Source organism: Solea senegalensis, linkage group LG21 (assembly GCF_019176455.1).
Source record: "Solea senegalensis isolate Sse05_10M linkage group LG21, IFAPA_SoseM_1, whole genome shotgun sequence".
NCBI lineage: Eukaryota > Metazoa > Chordata > Actinopteri > Pleuronectiformes > Soleidae > Solea > Solea senegalensis.
Genome location: NC_058040.1, coordinates 4,455,768 through 4,478,039, shown reverse-complemented (window position 1 = coordinate 4,478,039; position 22,272 = coordinate 4,455,768). Strand labels below are relative to the sequence as shown.

The 22,272-nt window shown below is 40.6% G+C and overlaps 1 protein-coding gene across 2 annotated transcripts; it reads right to left on the bottom strand.

Moving 5' to 3' along the window:
* Nucleotides 1-1,729: 1,729 nt before the first annotated feature.
* Nucleotides 1,730-21,525, bottom strand: LOC122758082 (rhotekin-like). Of its 2 annotated transcripts, XM_044011953.1 has the most exons (13): nt 21,389-21,525; nt 20,038-20,237; nt 19,712-19,758; nt 19,104-19,157; nt 18,784-18,901; nt 18,471-18,707; nt 18,277-18,371; nt 18,088-18,194; nt 17,879-18,007; nt 16,668-16,824; nt 11,279-11,377; nt 8,740-8,824; nt 2,058-2,126 (listed from the first exon to the last, which is right to left on the bottom strand). In XM_044011953.1, exons 1-13 carry the CDS (start codon nt 21,404-21,406, stop codon nt 2,120-2,122), a joined length of 1,353 nt encoding a protein of 450 aa, XP_043867888.1. In that variant the 5' UTR covers nt 21,407-21,525; the 3' UTR covers nt 2,058-2,119. The 2 variants fall into 2 exon arrangements, with proteins under 2 accessions (XP_043867887.1, XP_043867888.1); XM_044011952.1 differs by lacking the exon at nt 8,740-8,824 and having other exon boundaries at nt 1,730-2,126; nt 21,389-21,524.
* Between the last annotated feature and the right edge of the window lie 747 nt (nt 21,526-22,272).

Here is a 22,272-nt window from a genome sequence, read left to right as displayed (position 1 = left end):
TTGGTACAGAGGTACGTGGCTATCTTAGCAGATAAATAGAAAGTGTTTACATCCTTTCTGGTAATGTCAATGTCACTATTGTCCCCTGATGCCCTTTTGAAAGGGAGCGATGCGCTTGTTGCATTCTGCGATCTCGCAATCAGACGTCACAAATTCTTACACACCGGATCTTTAACAAAGAATATAGAGGGCCTAGTTCAAACCACTCCCTCTCACTCTGACATGCCGTGCTCTTTTGTTTTTTAAAAAATACGTTCCCTTGTTTTATATTTTAATTTACTCAGGAGTTTGTATGTTCTCCCCGTGTGTGCGTGGGTTTTCTCCGGGATCTCTGGTTTCCTCCCAAAAACATGCAGATTTGGGGATTAGGTCAATTGAACACTTTAAATTGACTGTGAGTGTGCGAGTGAATAGTCTTTATGTGTCCCTGTGATGGACTGGCCACCTGTCCAGTGTGTACCCCGCCTTTTGCCTTATGTCAGCTGAGATTGGCACCAGCGCCCGCTGCAACAATCATGTGGAGGATAAAGCGGTAGAAGACGAGTCATCAGTCATCATCTAACCGCTTTATCCTCCACCAGAGGGTCGCGGGGGGTGCTGTGCCAATCTCAGCTACATCGGGCGATAGGCGGGGTACTCCCTGGACAGTTTGCCAGTCCATCGCAGGGCCACACACAGATAGAGACAAACAACCATTCACTCTCACACTCACTCCTACGGTCAATTTAGAGTGTCCAATTCACCTATTCCCCACATTGCATGTTTTTGGACTGTGGGAGGAAGCCGGAGAACCCGGAGAGAACCCACGCACACACGGGGAGAACATGCAAACTCCATGCAGAAAGGCCCTTGTTCCAACCGGGGCTCGAACCCGGGTCTTCTCGCTGCAAGGCGAGAGTGCTAACCACTACAACACCGTGTGGCCCGGTAGAAGACGAGTGAGGGAGTGAATTCATACAATTAAATGTACTTTGTCAGGTTGAAATATTTTACAGCAGGTTTGACTGCTGTTTGGCCTCTTTACACAATCTATGGATGGAGATAGAGATGCAAGCAGGCCAAACTGCATCTGTGGTTTCACTACAGACAAGATAATTGCTGGGTGTCAGATGATCTATTCGTTAGGCTTATCTAACTTGATACTGTAGAAATAAAGGCAAATCAGGGGTGCTGTCATGCTTTATATGCAAATGTACTGTTTGCTTCTGCCAAAGAGGGATGCTTCATTGTCATATAGTTTGATGCCTCAAGTCCACGCCAGAGCCAGTGAGTGATCGCCAATAAAAAACATGTATACAAGAACACGAGTGGTAACTTGACTTGCTAGGTAACATTTCTATCACACAATATACTGTGGACATCATAACAGAACTGATCAAGGGCGGCTGGCCCATAGTGGCCCTCCTTAAGCCACACGAAAAAAGAGAGAAAAAATTGTTTATTTAGCTGGTCTAAGTCTTAATATTATTGTTCAATCAGCCTGAGTGTTGACTTGAAAAATGCTCCAGGCACTCTCATAGATTTACATGTTGAGATACTTTTTTCCAAATTTTGGACCTTACAATTCATTTCAATGGGCTCCGGGAGGGCTCGCCCCAACGTGATTTCATCATACACACTGATGCATCACTGAGACCTATCACGGTTGATATGACATGGACTGATGCCCACTTTACCAGTGCTTAATGGCCGGTTTCATAATGAAAAAAAAGCACCAAACACCTTTCTCTCTGTTGGCAAATTTCAAATCATGTTGTTTATTTTGGTAATTTAATCAGTCGCGTGAAACTTTGGGTTCTTGTGTGTCGGGCACACAATCACATCATGGTGAAAATCACATCTCTATAAAGGTAGTAGAGCTGAATCATTTGGATATTACAGTGTACATGCTATGGGTTTTTGTTAGATATTCATCTTCATTTCATTCGTCTTTTAAACACATACTAGGGGATGCATGGCTATGAACAGTTAACAGTGAAAAATAACTGATGTTACAGAACGTTTCCTCTGCAGATTTTTGAAACGGCACCATTTATCGTGCCCGTGCTCGTTTCCTAACCCAGGCATCGTAACCACATGGAAAAGGTTCTCACACTCCAGTGCAACCGTGGAAGGGTCATCAATAACTGTGGAAATAAAACCAGAGAAATTTGCCGTACAAGGTTTTAATGCATCCTATTTATGCAAACCACAGAAAATATTAACATTCATACATTCTGTGCATATATTTTTGCGTGTCTAAACGTTTGAAAGTTATGTTTCAAATAAAATGTCTTATGTAAACAATATCTTGTGACGCATTTGCGGGACATTTGAGTCAAAATCCTGGATGGTTCATGGTAGCATGTGACATAGTAAGAGAGACCTCTGTGAAGAAGCAGCAGACCAGAGTTGGAGAGTTTTATTGTGCTCAGTTTTTCTTGTTAGGACAATGCATTCATTTCTGGTCATTAGCACAGCCTAACCAAAACAGTATCCCTAACCTTTATCATAACCACTTGATTTCCACCTATGTAAGAGTTGGTGATGTGCAACAAAACTCGTTCATAACTCTCTGCACATTCTATCCCTCTCTCTGCTATTTCCTCATTCTTCTTTTTTAGTTCATACATCGATTTGATGTCCCTGTTGTTTACATCACTAGCTTCCACTTTAAAATGCAAAATACAAGTCCGTTCAGCCTCTGTAAAAGCAGACCCTTGCTAAACTTACAGACATCAAAAATGCTCTCTCTTAAAGTGACTGCATATGGCAGAAAATGTAAATGTATGGATGCTAATGTACAGACAGCTATAGACAGGGACAACGTAATCAGCCGTGTGACACACACCATTCCAGGCCATAACAACAGCAACACTTTATGTGTCCGTCAGAAAAACAGCTCACACTGACACATTGCCAATTTCTTATCAAAGCCTTTCTTGGTATGAGGATATGGGCCCAAAACAACCTGAACATGTTCACACCATTTCCCTGATCGTGTACGACATGACACTTTTTTTCACCTACCCCTGGGGAAAGTTTTGCACATTTAGTTTGCGAGGTGACAAAGACAATAAACCACCCTGATAAGACTTTATTATCGATGATATTATCAAGGAGTTATCAATGGTCCTCAATTATTCATTGATAAAAGTAGTTATGTGGCATCACAGGGCTGCTTAAACATTTAAAACATTCTCATCAACAATTAAATACCCAATTATAAAAAAAATGCTGTCAGTACATATATCATCTCTCTGCATGCCATGACGCGAAAAAGCACTGATGTTGTGTCTAATTCTTGAATTCTTGAGTTTGAAAATTAGCGGTGACTCATCTGCTTTTCGGTTCAGTCACGGGACAATGGAGGAGGGTGGAGCATCAGTGGAAAAACACTAAACCCAATGTACAATACCAGCAGATAAAGAGACTGTTGACATCATACAATGAGATTGTTGAGATCACAACAAAAACATTGGTCAGGCTCGTTTATTGTATCAGAGCCAACGCTGTTTGTGCAGCATCTTCTCTGAAATCCTGGCCTTGAATTATGTACAGTGCTTAAAATCCTCTTCACACCACGACTGTAACCAATTAATGAATGCATCGTCTACAGTTTACCCCCCTCTGTGCACTCAAGCATGTTTAGTAGAAGACAACGCCAGAGCCCATGCCGAGCTTGCTAAAAATTCAAAGAGACAGTCGCAGTGACGTTGCGACAGAAAAGGTGCCAACAACAGGTGTTGGTCGCAATTGAAAGACGTTTTTTGGGAAAGCTACTGCCAAGAAAAAGGCTGATGAAGAGCGATTCCAAGACCAGAGTGAAGACAACTGAAAGCCCAGAAAGGGCTGCAAAGTCATGCCGGCCCTGTTTCTACTGGACAGGTGGGTTAACTTTATGTCTTTTGAGAGTATCTGTTGGTTTTAGACATCACTTTGTCATTCGTGAACAAGCATTGCACGTTCCTGTGCTCTGGAGGCGTAGGAATTTGAATTCAAAATGTAGCCTGGTGGAAGTGTTTTTCCAGGATCTCCAACCTTACCTTTAAGCTTCCGTGCAGAGAAAGATCACGACAGACAAACTACTCTTCTCAGAATAAGAATAATCTCTTAATGAATGCAGATGCTGTGCAGCTTTTGATATGGAGGATTATGGCGACCTGACACACAGGCTTGGTTTACATGATACAGTTTTATGGTGTGACTTACACTGTACCTGTCAGATCATAACATTTTGTGCCAGAGAGATACATTTTTAGCCACGGTTTGTTTTGACAACGCATTTAATCACATGATGTACTGGTGTGGTAGTTTCAGTGTTAGGTGGATGATACTTGGATTATTTTCAAATCAGGCTCAATGAAACCTCTGATCTGTCTGTCTGTTCAGGTTATTTGTACCAGTGTTTACTGATACTTTACTGATGTGCAGAAAATGCATTCATTAATGAGGTGTAACCAGAGAAACACCTACACAAAATGCAGTGGTTAAAAGAGGAAGCAACACATTACATTAGTTTGCACATCACAATAATGTTCATAAATGCTATTTATTGATATATATACATATACATATACATATACATATATATATGTACACATATACATCCAAAGTGGGACAACAATCAGTCACCTTCTCTATATGGATGATTTCAAGTGAGTCAGTGGCTCACTGATGCACTTTACCAGGGTCTACAGTGAAGATATTGTAATGTCATTCGGACTCTAAAGAAAGAAGGAAGATGATCAGAACTGAGGAAGTGGAACTACTGGAAGGCAACATCTGCAACATAGCAGATATTCATGACAGGGAACCATGAAGAGGCTGCAAGGAGAGCTGCCACAACCGAGTACCTACAAAGAGTAAGACAAGTCCTCAAGAGTCAGCTGAATGGTCAGAACAATATCCAACCCATCAATACCTATGCCCTGCCAGTAATAAGATACCCTGCAGGCAAAACTGCCTGCCAAAGGAAGAGATAGAGGCCACTGATATCAAGACAAGGAAGCTCCTCACCATGCATGGAGGGTTTCACCCAACAGTATGTCCAGCACACTGAGGTTGTGCAAGCGGAAGGAAGGAGGCCGAAGACTAGCGAGTGTCAACGCCACTATCCAGGATGAAACAACTGACATCGAAGAAAAAATCAGGAAGATGGCCCTCAATGACAAAATGCTAATGCATGCCTCATGTAACTGAAACCCAGCAGAGAGGAGGAGCCAGACAGGCAAACATGGAAGGACAAGCCCCTACATTGCATGTTCCACCATCAAATTGAAGAAGTGGCTGATATCAGGAAAAACACGCCAATGACTGGAGAAAGCTGGACTGAAATACAGCACAGTGGCACTGAATATGACTGTACAGATGCTCAGCTCTAGATCAATAGAACTTCTGTCTGTCACACCAGGCAGGACCCAAAGTGTAGACTGTGTAAATATGCCTCTGAGACATTTCTGCACATCACAACAGGGTGCAAGATGCTGGCTATGACCAAGTGGCTGGAAAAGTGTACAGGAACACATGCGCCAAGTATGGATAAGAGGTCCCAGGATCAAGATAAAAGAGGTCTGCAAAGGTGGGTTTTGGGCTAAGATCCTATGGGACTTCCAGATCCAGACAGTACTAGTAAGTAATAATAAATAATAAGACATAATGGTTGTTGATTAGCAGCAGAAGAGGGCAAAGTGATAGATGTGACAATCCCAAGTGACAGCAACCTTAAGAAGAAGGGAAACGAGAAGATTGAGAAATATCAAGGGCTGAGAGAGGAGAACATGTGGGGGAGTGGGGGAGTAAAGGCAACTGTGGTCCCAGTGGTGATAGGAACAATAGGAGCTGAACTTCTAAACTGGGAGAGTGGCTCCACCAGATTCCAGGAACAACAACATTTTATGTTTATATACATATAAAAAACATAAAAGCTCACACAAGGCAATAAAATACATCTAAAAAATAACAACTAAAGACGTAAAACATGGGTAAAAGTAATAGCCAATTATTATGCATTAATAATGCACAATTAAAAAAAAAAAAAAATCAACAACAAAAGCCAACCAATAAAAAAAGAGATGAGTTTTATGGAAGAGATTTAAAAACAAAAGGAAAGAGGCCTGTCTAATGTGCAAAGACAGATCATTCCACTGTTTAGGGGCCACAACGGCAAACTCAGAAGCAGCTATTCAGCTGACCTGAGTGAGCAGGAAGGTTTGTGGAGGTATAGCAGCTCAGAGAGATGGGGCAGGACAAGGCCATTATGGGATTTAAATTTAAAAACAAATCCTAAAATGAATGGGCAGCTAGTGGAGTGAAGGTAAAATGGGGGAAATGTGCACATATTTATGCGTGCCAGTTAAAAGTCACCTACTGCAAGGTGTGGCTTACTGTTTCAAAGTGTGGCTTTATTTTGGCCAGCTTCCTCAAGTGAAAGAAATTTGATCTTACGACAGAAAATTAAGGTCAGAGTCCTGATATAGGGCCAAGTGGGAGCAGATAGAGAGAGAAAAGAATTGGGCCTAAAACTGAGCCCTGAGGGACCCCACACGAGAGAAGAGCAGACGAGGATACAGGGTGGCCAAGGCTGAGACAGAAAGTTCAATCTGACAAGTGGGACCTGAACCACTCCTATTATACAGAAAGTATACTAATATTAATCAGTTAGCTAATTAAAAGGCTAATTTCTATAATATTTTTTAATAAGCATCATCATTATCACTGGTTGTCATTATTAAACAATTCGTTTATCTAATTAAGGAAAAAAGAAAATCGACCTAACATACCTAAACTAATAAATCAGCAACATATACAGGCCTGAAAGAGCAGCATTTGAACTGGCTATAGAAAATATAAAAGTAATTGTAGGACCACACCAAGATACGTGGTTAAAAGAGTCATGGAAAGAACATTTTCCATTTATATAGGGGGATGCAAATTCCACACTTATTGGTATACAATAAGTAAATCAATTAATATTAATAATAAATACAAGGAAAATCACTACCAACCTACTGCCACTATGATGTATGCATGAAGACATTTGTGACTGCCAGCAATGCACACACACAACAAAGCATCTAAAGTTGTACAAAGTCACCATTGTAAAAGCTGGAGACAGACTTCTTCAGTTTGTTACTTCACATATATCAACTATCAACCTAACCTGTTCTCCAGGACATCTTTCGACCAACCTCTGGCCTTTCTTTGTACACAAACCACCGCAATCCTGACAAATATCTGTGGCATTTGACAACACGTTATATAAAGCACTGACTTAAACTTGTATAACTTCAGTGTTTGCCATTCTAAGAAGTCAAATTATCCGTTGGTGTTTGATGACATGGCCCGCGTTATATAAATGGACTATTATGAGTGAATCATGCAGTATTTACCTTACCTAGCTTTGACCTCATCCATTTAGATTATGTCGTTGATGACCTCAATAGGTGTATAAGAACAGTCTGTGACTGATGTCACTGTTCGTTATCGCTCTTTCCATGATCATGAATAAACTGGCAGAACAGGAACTTCCGACTAAATATATAATTACAGTTTCATTATGGAACCAGACTGACCCTAAAGATGAACATGCTGACAAAACCTCCCGGGGTAATTGTTAGGGCGGTAATTGTGCATTAATGAATTCTTCACACTTTGGACGTCAAAAGGTTCATCTCAATTAGGACGATTAGGAATTTTGTTTTGCACATTTTCAAAGGCACGCACTTGTTATTAGTTCCACATACATAAACATAGAAACTTCAAATTGTACAGCTTAAGTCATTCATTCAGAATTTTGGAATATTAAATTTAAAAAAATCATCATTTCTCAGCCATTTCTGACTTTATCTTCATAAAACCAGTCTCAGCAATGAGAACCACAGCCTTGGCTTTACAATGAGGAGCTTCAACAGGTGGTGCCCTCGGTGTACTTTTAATGGACCGGCTCTGGGTCTCACAAGGTAAAGCAACCACTAAGTGCAGGTGCTACGCAGCTGGTTCAAATCATCTGATTAGACACAGGTGAACACACACACACACACACACATGGTGACAGCAAATATTCAGCTCATTTAGAACGTCACAGATTGTGTGTCACTCCCTCTTCCCTCTAATATCTCCTCCTCCGTTTACGCCGTTTACTTTCACAGATGCAAGACAAAGAGGGAGAGTAAGTAGCCATCCCTGACATCATGAATGTCAGGACTATTCAATTGGACCACATTTTCTAACCAAGAAATCGAGCTGGGCTCGACATTTTACGCAGCCAGTAAGCAGTGGGTGACGACAAATTTAAAAAGTACATCAAAAAGTGTATTAAAAATATAATAGAACTAGCAATAAAATGATTTTGGTCATACCTGTCCAAAAAAAATGTGTTTTGTCATCTCACGTGAAACGTAAAGGGCATGAAATCAAAATGGTGCACAATATTAGCCTTTGTTTATCTTTGAAAGAAGTTCATATACGACCCACGGACATCTCAAAGTGTCTTTATGAGAATACAAAAGAACTAACACTGCTATCAAACCTATCAGACTATGTATGTAGGAATCTTTGAGAGACAGTGAAAAGTGTTTCTCGAGTTATTTCTCAGTGTTTCTGGTAGAACCACAGGCTGGGCCACTATGAAGTTGGCTATGGGCCGCATGTGGCACGCTGGCCTCCGTTTGAATAGACTGGATGTACGTTATGATAAGCATTATTCTGCCAAATGTATGCAAAGGTAAAAAATACAAAAGGTAAAAGAAGAACGCCTACCTTTCTTTGTAGTAGGAAGAGAGTAAAGTGCGGATCTCTACAGATAAATCAGGAACCACAAGACCGTCTCTGGTCGAAGGAGTAACTTCAAAAAAGTAGGGATAGAAAATAGACAAATGGAAACAAGACTTTAAACACAACAATCTAATTCTTTCAATATCACATTACGGATCTACGCTGGAGGATCTCCTTGGTTTCTCAACCAAAGAGATATAAGTATCAGGACTTTAAAAAGTATGCATTTTCCACAGAAAGAACCAGGTAGACTGGCTTTTGTGGAGGGGGAAATAGCTGGAACTGGTCCACTGCAGGGTTATCGAAGGATGCATCAGCGGGCCATTCTGAGGGGTTTTGTGGTTTCTCAAGAAATAAGATATAATGAGATTTTGGATCCAGAGGGAGTCCAGGTCTCCGACGCCGGCAGTACAACTGCAGAGACCCAATTCTGTATGGCACATGGATTCATATGATGAACTAGAGAAACCACAAAGCCCCTGTGGTTCTTTCTGTGAGAAAAGATGCATTTTCTTGCTCTCCTCTTCTAAAACAACCGGTTAGAATATTACCACTTTATTCTAATTAATAATAATTCATAATTAAGATTTTATTTTAACGACTATAATCTCATAATTTAGGACTATATGTTCTCAATGTGGTCCTAATACTTCCTCATGCCGATCAAATATTTGTTTAAAAAAATCCCTTAGTTATTTTAATCTGAGCATTCACAATTAGGGATTTCCAGTAAGGATCCCTACTTACTTCCTGGTATGGTTTCTTTGTTTCTTGTGTTTTGTTTGTTTTTATTTTGGAATACGCTTTTTGAACACCCCCACAAGTTGTTTATTCTTCATAAATCTGCATCAGTCTGTGCACAGAATGATTGACGTGTTATTGCAAAGACGCGTTCACGTCAATAGTGTCGTCAGTAGGTCATTGTTGGGAAGTTTTATTTATCTCCACTAGATCTTGTGATTTGCTCAAACCCGTCTGTCTACTGGCGTGCCAGGCATCACTGCAGCTTCATGCAGATGCAGACAAAGCCGGCACAAATGAGGCATCACATTTCATGCTCCATTGCATTGTCAGATTGACAGATATTAAAATGGCAGTTGATCAGGTTTTTTTGATACATTCATCATTCGTCTCTCATTTGTCTCTTTGAAATAGCTTTAAATATATATTTGTTTGTTTCAGGGAAAGGTTCACTGTCTATAAAGTTTTATTTTATTACAACAGGGTCACTCATAGTGGCACATCCACAGAAAAGCAATCAAATCTGTAATCCCCCATAACAACTTGAACAAGTTGTTATGGGGGACTGCATAATTTGTATCCACGGTAGCCATTCATTTTAATTTAAGAGCCCAAAAAGCAGACTAATCTGCTCAATCTCATATTTATTTATCAGTCAGTCATCATCTACCGCTTTATCCTCCACCAGAGGGTCGCGGGGGGTGCTGTGCCAATCTCAGCCACATCGGGCGATAGGCGGGGTACACCCTGGACAGTTCGCCAGTCCATCGCAGGGCCACACACAGCTAGAGACAAACAACCATTCACTCTCACACTCACTCCTACGGTCAATTTAGAGTGTCCAATTCACCTAATCCCCACATTGCATGTTTTTGGACTGTGGGAGGAAGCCGGAGAACCCGGAGAGAACCCACGCACACACGGGGAGAACATGCAAACTCCATGCAGAAAGGCCCTTGTTCCAACCGGGGCTCGAACCCGGGTCTTCTCGCTGCAAGGCGAGAGTGCTAACCACTACAACACCGTGTGGCCCCATATTTATTTATGTAATTAATTATTTAGTGTACAGCTGTGGGTCAACGCCTCCTCACCAGGCAACCAGAAGTTCAATCCCTGTCCCCTCTAATCCACATGTTGATGTTGAGCGAGACACTTAATCACACCACTGAACATATATATGGGATCATTTGAGAAGGTTGCATCATGTCTCTCTTGTAAAGAAAGAAGGACATGTCAACAAAATCAAATTTTAAGTATAAATACAAGACTTCACCTCAGTTGGGTAGCCAGCAGAGCTAAGCAAAGTTGTATATTAGTGCAATATCCTAGACATATTAATTATAAACGCCATATTGTACATATTTCAGGTTAAAACACTGTTGACACTGGATGCAGTATTGTGTTTCTATTAGTTCTCATATTACATTTTTTGTTTATTATGTTTAGTAATATTATGTATTACATATACTATTGTGCTGCTGCATATTTCCCCATGACTGTGACTGATAAATGATGATCTTATCGCAATGATCTGTACCATGTTCAGTTTGGCTCTGTTGCTAGGTGACAGCAGGCAAACAGGCAAATCCCCAGCACATTTCGATTCAGCCTTGGACCCTCCTTCGTTGGTCCATCAGCAGAACCGGCCCATGAACTACCATGAAGACACTACTAAATGTAGCCCAGCAAAACCCCCGGTGATGTTCCCATCACTGGGACAAGTGGTTTCCCTGTGAGGATGTGATTCAGGCGTCAACTCTGCTGCATGGTGTTACACTTTTACCTATTTCATGGTATAGCGATCCCTGCTTCACTGCTGTGCATTTCCTGGGGCTCGGCATTTCAATCTTCATCAGGTGGTGACAACACTGCTTCCACTGGCCTGCAACAAACAGTATGAGAGGTGATTTCAAAGATTTCAAAACTTTTATACAGAAAATAAAGCTTTGTTTCAGTTTACAAAACGCCGACTAAGCCCAGTGTTTCCCAGTATAATGGTGATCAGATCCCATGTCACCCAGCGACATTCCCCACACTTGCACACTGTTATAACAAAGAGATTTGTTGTGCTTTAAGACATTGTTCTGGTCTGCTACCAACAAACAGGGCGTAAAGAAAGTGAGACAGGTGAAATCGGATTGACTAAAACACAAAGGAGAGGTTTTAGAAGTGATATCTACTGCTCCAAAAACCCCAGTGATTTAACGTTGAGGGGATAAATGCTTTTTGCCACTCCCCACTTCTGTGCTGCTGCTGTATACACACAAATGCTCCCTAAAGTTGCGACTGTAGGTTGTCTTCTGCTTCTTCGGTATTGAATAGTCACCAGGGGGCAATTATTTCTCACTGGATTTATGTCAGTAAACATTTTTCTATTGTTAGTTTTTAGGTTATTTCCAATAGAACACAATCCTGTCATTCATTTCTAGCGGATTTAGGACGAAAGTGGGGTACAACCTGGACAGGTCGCTGGTCCATCACAGAGACAAACCATCTACTGTCATACAAGAGTTGCCCTCTTATTGTATATTTTTGGACTGTGGGAGGAAACTGGATTACCCAGAGAAAAGCCTCTTACACACAGGGAGAACATGCAAACTCTATACAGGAATTCATTCTTAATATTATGCAGCGTAATATTACCTCCCCTTTGTTCATTAAGTTTAGACATGAGCAAAATAATACAAACATCACCAAAAGTTACACACTACAGCTGAACATTGCTGACATAACACATTCTGTGCCAGAATTTTGAAAGTTAATAGTATCTCAAAATTGGCAAGCCTGCAATTCTGTGTCTAAACTGATACTGATGGTGTCACACCTGTCACCACATGCCTGTCTGAATGTTTTTACATGCTCATTATTGGCTTAATTATTTACTTGTGTTGTGTTCTTTCAGTGCCAGAACTATCTTTTTTAATTATGTGTGGTCGTGGTTCCTCTCCTGTTCCCCACTCCCTGTGTAAATATAGCCCCGAGTCCAGATTATCTTTGTTACCTTTGTGTGTATTGTTCTCTCAGGTGTGTGTCAGCCAGCATTTGCCTGTTGATGCACAACCTGGTTTGTATTTTGGTTTTTAGATGTTTGCCCTGCCCTTGCCTGACGTTGCCTGTAAAATCCATCTATAACCTATCAGGGCTGAAGTCCCATGCACTGCAGGAATTAAAATAAAAATAAAACTGCTGCAACTTAAGGACTAGGACTGAGGTATGTAGAATAACATAAGACGCACATTTTCAAATGTCAATGTGTATTCGTGAATGCCAGAGAAATGTTAGTAACATCGTTTCTACTCATTGTTTTGTCTCTAAAATAAAAGTACACAGGCCCAGACACGATTCTCAGTATTGATAACAAGTTCATAGATATATAAGTATGCCCCAGCTCTCAACTATTATGTGATTAATAAGATATTTTTAGATATAGAGACACACTCCCAGTGCAGGGACAAAAAGGGGCGTCTCTTTCTTTCTCTCACTCACTCAATCGGGAAGGTTTGTGACAAACTTTAAGGTTGCCTTAATCATTTCTGTGAAAGAAGAAAGAAAGAAAGTCAACATTTCCTCTCGTAAATCCGAGACAAAGGCTTGGTATGAGCTGTTATTATTTATGGTTTTAGGTGTGTTCGATAACAACTAATTACCAAACAGGCTTCGATTCATTCATGACGTGTGTAACAGCACAAAAACATCTGACATTGTGTCAAACCGAATTAGCTTTATCACCATGAAGGCAAAATAACCCCCAGACTGTAGGGACTCTATGATCTTACGACAAACCGTCTGCACGACACAACACAACCAAACATGTGGTATTGTTGACTGCATTCAAATATGAACACATAATTCTGCCATAATAACAGAAAATCTTCCATCTCAGCACGTCCCTCACCCTTTTCTAAACACCGATTGGTGAGTTTGCATGTTGCAGCTGAACGTCCCTCACCTCACCTCACCCCTCCCTGCTGACTGAAGTGCGTTCAGTCAGCATCACATATCAAAAGATGTTTACTCGGTCCATTGTCGAGCTGACATGGTGTAAATATTAAAAGCTCATATCTGGGGTAATGAAAAACAACAACCCATACAAACTGGCGATTGTACACCTTTAAAATAAAGTGTAATTATAATAATTAATTGAAACTACATTTTAAACAATGGACCTTTATATATTCTTAAGAGTCACACTTGTCATCGGTGGTTAATACACTTGACTCATTTCTGCGCGCCAGTCAGGTGATACAGCGCGATGGAATGTGGGACAATTATAAAAGGGTACGTAATCAAACATAGACTCGAACACGACTACACAATTATTTAAAGGCCGGACAATGAGTTCAAGACAAATAAAGAAACTTTCAAAAATTAGAGTGGTTGAACAACTCGACACAAACAAACAGAGACTTTACTTGGTTGTGTCTCTCTTCTTCTTCTTCTTCTTCTTCTTCATCTTTGTGTGTGTGTGTGTCAATTCAGACTCCACTCCTCAGAAAAAAATGTAGCTTGTGTGGATGCTACGACGTTTGTCATGACTTATGATGACATGTTGCATAGACACTCGCTAGATAGATAAATAGAACCTTTTAATCTGGTTGGGTAACAGTTGATGGCTATTCCGTGAGGAGGCATATGAAAACAAGTTTTAATACACGCTGATTCGGTCTGATTGTTGTTTTGTAGTAAAGTATGTGGGATTAGGGGGATACATGGGAAACATTGGTTTACATCCAATAGAGGATTTTTCCAACCTTGTTTACCTTGTATACCTTGATTAAATGGCATAATTTCTAGTATTAAAGTATTAAAGATGAGAATAAAATAAAAATCTTTGGCCCCGGGGAGCTTTACTAGTTCAAATCTGAAAGAAAGTTAAATAGGTCCAACCTAACCATTCCTTTGTGATTTAAATGTGCGTACTGTGCTTTAAAATAATGTGCTGATTTTTTTCTGTTTCAATTTATTCTATTATTATGACAAATAATTCATGAGTAAAGTCCATCCATCTTCTACCACTTTATCCTCCACATGAGGTTCGCGGGGGGGTCGTACACTATCACAGGGCCACATACAGAGCCCAACAACCATCCACTCTCAAACCTACGGTCAATTTATCAGAGGTGTCAAACTCAAAATACCTGGGGGCCAATGAGCATCTAGTCTGGTCAAGAGGGGGCCGGTCTAGGTGAAAAAACTTATGGGGAAAAACAACTGTTCAGTAGTGTGTGGGCAATACACAATATTCCATCATGATATCACAATAAAGATTTTCGTGATGACATTTCACAGAATTACAAAGTAAAAGTGCTTGTTTTGATATGGAATGCTGTATATCTCACAGTCACGACATCTAAATCTAAAATCAAGCAAATAAAAATGTGGACAAAACACCAAAAAAGCTTATATATGTAATTACATGCTGAGCTTTAGTATTTTATTCTGTCTATATTCTATCACCTCACGCTGTGTTTAAAGGAAGATTGTGGGCCATGTTTTCATCGTAAGATGAAAGGCGGGGCCACATGTAATCGATTGGGGGGAGGCCACATGTGGCCCATGGGCCGCCAGTTTGACACCTCTGATTTAGAGTGTCCAATTTAACCACACACGGGGGGAACATGCAAACTTCATGCAGAAAGAACCCGGGTCTTCTTGCAGCAAAGGCAAGAGAGTTAACCATAACTACACCAAGTGACATGCTTTTTTAAATGTAATTATTCTATAGAACTTGGCCTTTGGTGTCCCTTGGGTAAAAAAAAAGAAGATTTGTCGTAATTTTCCGGTGGATACAAAAAAGTAATACAGTGTTGTAGACTTTAAAAAAGAACAACTGCCACATCGCCTCATGATGATGCATGGACACGACCTACTGGTATGAATGTATGTACCTGTATGTTTGTATATGTGTGTGGGTGTAAAGGACAACTACAAAATCCTCTGCTGGATGACTCAAACGTCACCAGTTAACTTTTTAAAAACTGCTACAGTGACTGAACGGTCAGTCCATCATAGGACGAGTCCGTACAAAGCGGAGATTATGCTGTCGTTACGGTGTTATTATCATCACAGTTTGAAGAACAGCTCCTGTTGACTTTGTTGGGAACTGATATAACTCTGCTGCATCACCGAACGCCGCGTGTCTTTAGTTTGACAGCTCAGGGTTTCAGGGTTTCCACAACGCGGTACTGCAACACAATACACGCTGTGACACAAAGAGAAAACTGCTGGTGTTTATCGTGTTAATACCACACGACTGTGTGTCAGTGTGTGCATGACGGGCAAACAGAAAGACAAACTGACTGACAAACCTAATCTCCTAAAAGTTACGTTCCCACACAATTAAGCCGCAGCGCCATGTTCTGTTTTTTACACCTCACCAGTAGTGAGACACGTACAGTATCTAAGGGAAAACTGTCACACTGAGGTACAAGAGACAGTGGTGGCATTGTGAGACATTGGACAAGTCGACTTGATGAGTAAGAGTAAGAGTATGCAGGGAATCCTGGTATGTGCGTTTTTTACGTGCCAAGCTGTGTGTTTTTATGCATGGCAAACATTTGTGTGTGTGTTCTGTGTACCACATTCACAACCTGGAAACGGCTGTGGTTTAATTAGATAAGACAAGTGTGCGGTAATGGATGCACGGTGGATGAAGAGGATGAAACAGTTGACGAGAGAGAACAAAAAGGAGATGATTCCATCGGCATCTAGTGGTAAATGATGTAATTGATCGTAATCTGGGATCGACACGTGGATAGCTTTGGGTGCACAGTGGGTCAATGTGGGCCTTTTTAAGCGTATATTCCAAAACAGAGCCACAACAATTCAAAATGAAAGTTAAATGGGAATCACAATTACATGTTCCGAGTAACGTGAAACCGACGTATTAACTCGAGAATTAAAAAGGTGGTAGTTGTTTGCCGTGTACACCCTGTACTTATCAAAGAATATTCTAATTATTTTAATTAGTGGTGGCTCCAAAATAAAAAAAACTACCTCCTTAGCTCATCCATGGTTTGACAGAAGGAAAATAAGCTCTGAATAAATCACACGGAAACTTCTAACCTGTCAATAACTTGTCTTATCAGGTTGATACAGGAAAAGGAAAAAATAATACTCTGTGTTTCATCAACAACAACAACAACAGGAACAGCCAGTCATTCCAGCCTCACTTATGTTATAGATGTGCTGCCAGAGGGCCTCAATCCAGCGCTGTGCCTCCTCAGGTAGGTGCGGGATCAGTGTGTACGACGCATCCTCTCGCAGACACTGTGCAGCGATGAGTATTCTCTGGACAGCATCACCCTCCAAAGCACAGACGACAGTATCCTGACGGAGAACAACAAAGTATAAGTAAATCAATGTTGCAGGAAATAATATGTACTGTATAATAAAGTCATGATCATCATAATAATCGTGGTAATAAATACAGGTGAGAGGGTCATCCTATAGACTGACAGGGAAGTTGCCGTGTTTGTATCGGTAATCTGCACACGTACATGTCAGGTCATGTGATTAAGTGCGTCACAAGTTCCAAGCATGCTTCGAGGAAGTCGCTGCCAATGCTGTGTTCTCCACTGAAATGAGGCTTGAAAAAAAACTTGTATCATAAGCCTGTCATGATGACAAGCTGAACACGCAAATACGTGATATTGTGTACACATGAAGGCCTGATGCGGTGAGGGATTAGGTTTTGTCTTTGTGGCGACATTTTTAACATGGTGGGGACATATTTAAGCCATAAAAAACACGTTTGTGTGTGTCTATGTCTTGTTTTATGTGAAGCATGAAAAGTGTATGAAAGGTGCCACACAAACAAAGTTCAATTTCATCCGTGACAATGTGATTGTATGTGCTGTGTGCTTCAAAGCCTTCATACAGAAAGACATTATTTATTATACCTGATTTTAATACTGTATAATATAATAAATATTTCAGAAAGTGTCGTTAAGTGACAATAATAATACTAATAATGCATTTTATTTATAGGCGCATTTCAGGACTCTCAAGGTAACCTTACAAAAAATAATAATAATTACAGAAAGACAACAATAAAACATTTTCAAAAAACATTTTGACCACACATAATAATAAAACAATTTAAATAAAATCAATTAAGAATACAGAATGAAAGAGAAGTCAAAACAACAACAATAAAATCAGTTTGGGGGTGACGTCACTCTCTCATACTTCGAGTCAAAGTCTAGAGATGAATCAGATTCAAAGTGCACAAACACGATTCCAATCCTCAGCTGCACACATTTACACCAGCTCACAAGCACACCCTTGTGGCCATGGTATGTTATTGCAGTCAACATGGACAAAACAACAACAAATGCATCCATCTCATTAACTATGAGGCCACTGTGTGCTCACGACTGACCTTTTTGATGGGGATTACAAGTACAGGCGCGTCCTCGGACTCCAGGTCCTCTTGACTCTTATAGCAGAGAAGACTTTGGCCCCTGAGGACGCCGTGGACATTCTCCCAGCAATTAAGGTTCTCCTCCAGCTGAAGGGGAGCAAGGATGGAAGTGACTCATTAGGGTGAGGGGAAACGTCACACGGAAGGGAGAAACGTATACTAGTCACCTGGACCGTGAGTTGACCACTTAGGACCGGGTGAGTCAGGCACAGAGGCTGGGCAACCAAGCGACAACATATATTTCCATACAAAGGCAACCAGAATGGATTGTCCTCTGGAAAAGAAAACAGAGCAGGGATTCAGGGAGAGGAGAGGAGAGGAGGAGAGGAGAGGAGAGGAGAGGATTTGTTACTCACCCGCTGTTGCCAATGATAAATCATGTGTCTTGAAACTTTCCTGTACATGCTCAATTCTCAGTGTTGTATGAGCCAGCAGGTTATATTTTGACCCCCTTCAGACAGAAAATCATAAAGGCAAAATCAATTTTCCCTTCCTCTGAATGAAGGTCGGTGCCTTTATTGTGTGACTCAGATCGAATTGTCATCCTCACAGTGTTGACACAACAGGTGGGGACACACTTCCAGAACCCGCGTCTTCTCCACTGGACACGGATCCACAAACAGCCGCAGACTCAAAGGCAGCACGGATCTTTTTCCCAGAGGAGCATCCCTGGTAGCCTCCCAGACGACTCGCTCTCCTGGTTCCCACGGTCACCGGGGAGAAATCCTCCACCACACAACTGCTGTACAGCTCCACACGAAGCTCAAAGCCTGGCTCTACCTCACTGCTGCTCACAGACACACAAACAGAATTAGAAAAGACAAAGGTGAAACTCTGAACTGCTCGCAGTGTCTTTGACGTACAATATGAACGTGTCTTCAAAGCAGACGTCGGTTAAAGTCCTGTCCACCATCACCAGATCTGTGTCATAGATCTCTGTGCCACAGTGAAGCAGGCAGAACACGGCACAGCGCTGCAGCTCTGCAAGCAACAATAACAGAGTCACTCATCATAATTAAAGTCATTTATGGAAGTCAGGGTGCAGATGACCGACTTTGCATGAGCATTCGTGTGATCTGGCAAAATATTCTTTACGTTATAGTGAGATTAAAAATACAGTTGTATTTTAGTAGACTGCTTTACAAAGACATGTGAAACATCAGTTGCACTGGTCATAACTTACCGCCTTTGTTTTTGAAATACTCCGAGTCCTTCCACATGAGCGGGATTCGTAGGTCTACAGAGTGCAAATAGTATTTAGGAGAGAAGAAATAGTAACATTTTAATTAATGTTAATATTATTGGGGTTATAATATTTATAATGCACAACAAATATAAAAGGAATGATTAACAATCTGTTAACCATAAAATATAGTATGCATACTAACATACCACACAGTATGGCAAGTAAAGTATAAAAATAGTATACTATGACAACAATGTTAACATATAATACTGTATACTGCAGTTAGCAATAATAACATCTTTCAGCTTCACCCTTTAGGGGGCGCCACAGCGGGTAATCTGCCTCAATCTCACCCCATCCCAATAATAGTGATAATAAACTGCTAATAGTTATTACATAGTATGACTATCACCATACACCATACGAATACTTTATCATGATTTAAGAGTTTCAAATCAGGCAAAATCAATTGATACTTCAGTATCAGAAACAAAAACATTAATAGCAATTAGGTGTTTGCAAAAATGCATACTTCTTTGATATACTATATTGTAATTGAACTAATTATGTGTCTTCATTAAACGACGATTAGAAGTTGTGTCTACCTGAAAGGGCGACTTTCCCCGTACATGGCACCATATCTTCAGATGAGCTGCAGAAACAGACAGAAATCATTTATCAGTGCCAGTGACATGGAGTTACAGCTGTAATACTCTGATTGCATACAAACACGTGTTTATGTTATATTACATTTTGATATCTGTGTTCAATGAAGGACCTCAGGATAAAAAAAAAGGAGCTCATCTGACCTCTAGTGGCTGATGGCGGGCATAACAAGGCCCACAAACCGCCCCCCTTTATATCCTCCTCCAGTTAACTCGTATCACTATCATCCCCTTACTGCTATATTCGACATCACATGGCATCTGACCTGCGTCCCACTCTCTGCAGGATCTGAGCCTTCCTCATCTTCTGGAGTTGGCTGAGCAAGGCCAGAATGCGGGCATTGCAGGTCAGCAGGCTCTTTGAGGCCTCGAGAGCCTGCTCTCTTTGGGAACAAGCTGCCAGGAGCTTACTGGCCCCTTCCTGCATCCTCACCTCCCTCTCAATCCGCTTCATCACCTCTTTGTCCTGCCCAGGAATAATTGGGGTGTGAGGGGAGAACAAAATATGTTAGATACTTCCGCTAAACTGTTGCTGAGAACGATGTGGTTGTGGTGTCAAAGCATAAATACAATTACTTTGCTTGTAGTAAAGCCTTGGAGCCACTAGTATTGAATCAGCTGATGTGTTGGGGTTTACGACTTTGGCCCAGAGTCACATATTTCAGTGACTTTGAATGGACTGGCATGTTTGAACACAGCGACACAGACATGTATAAAAAGAAGCCAGAACTGGCGGAGGTTACGCTGAGTTAAATATGTGTGTCTCATTAATGTTTGAACACAGTCCAAGCTCTGCGAGCAGCGACACTAAACCACAAATACACGTACAATGTAGAACAAACAAGAAAGACATGGAGCGACGAAGAAACTGCATCAAGTTCAACATGTTCAGTCGTTTTCTTGATAGTTTGTTCAGTAACAAGTTGCGCCTTGAGCTTTGCCATCATTCACTGGGCCACACTGTTTTATTATATGTTCAGTGAAGTACACTGAAGGCCAGTGCAATCCGTGTTCCCCACATTTTGTTTAAATGGCCAGATGGTTTGGTCTCTGTGGAGGTTGGTGCCTGCATCTTTAGAAGATCATTTATTCACTTTTTTTAAGATTACAATCTTTCACAACCCATTTCTCAATATACATCATCGAAACAAAGGCAACTTAGGTCAATTCCATGATAGAAAAATGTAGCAAATGTATTTTTTTATTATTATTATTATTTTTTGTTAATTACCATAGACATTATGATATACTGTAGTGTGCATTAAGAAGCCACATACAGTGCATGGTTTAGGGACCACGTGATTGTTGTGTAATTCAGTCACGTACTCCGAGCCTAAGCCTTGTTCATGTGTTGATTATTCCGTTCCTGGATAATTACATAAGGTGGTTTTCTCATGAAATATGTTCAACTTTGTAATCAGATTATATAAGAGAAAAACATTATTGAAATCATTCGTGTTATATGTAAATATTTATACCATATACTGTATGCAAACAACAGTACAAGTAATCAGAACAAAACCATCATAAAGTTCTATACTGAACCACATATTTTCACATCAATCCCGATTGCATACATGATAAAAAAATAAAAAAATAAATAATTCTTGAACTGACCTGTGTGTTTTCATCCATGTTCTGTCTCCACTGTTCCTCAGAGCTCTGCTCTCGTCTCCGTGCAGTGATTGAACTGACTAATCCAACAGCAGACGACAAGTGTTGAGAGTGGACCAGCAGATAGAGCAGTCAGTTACTCAACGTCGAGAGATCAAAACAATCTTAAGCCTCACTATAAGAGGTTGCTGCATGAGGGATTAGACGAGTCTCAATCCTTACTGTGTTTCATTCCAGGAGCTCTAATGACATCACTGAATGATTACACATGATTCCCAGAGAATCACACGGTTTTTATTTTCATTGATAGCAAGCACATATTGATTACAGGATACAGCAGTGTTGCACTTTCAGTGACCAGGACAGGGAGGTCATTACACTCTCTGCGGTGGAATTGGATTTCATGAAGGCATGGTGCATGGTACCTCACTGTACATACAATGGAAATCCTTGTGGTGCACAAAGACATAAACAGAGGATTACAGAGTATAAGTGGTGATGTAAGCAGTAAAAGTGGTTTCAGGTGTTCATTCAAGGTCCAAAGTGCAACAACGAGGAGCTTATTGGCAGAAATTGACTTTGTATGTTTATAACCTCTTTAAAAATAAATAAATATAAATTATATAGATATTTGATATATTATAGACTATATTTATGGTACGCATGAGAGAGGGAGGGGTGACTACAGGTTAACTTCCAGTTAAGAATTCCTAAGCACAATTTTATTTATTTATTCAGTGTGTCCTTGCTTGTGTCGATCATATTATTATCAAATAATTAAAAAATTAGGAATATTATTATATATTATTATATTATAACCTGGCCTGTGGTTCCATGTTTTGTGGCCTGTAGTGCAAAACATGTTTAAGGCCAGTGTTCCTGATGCT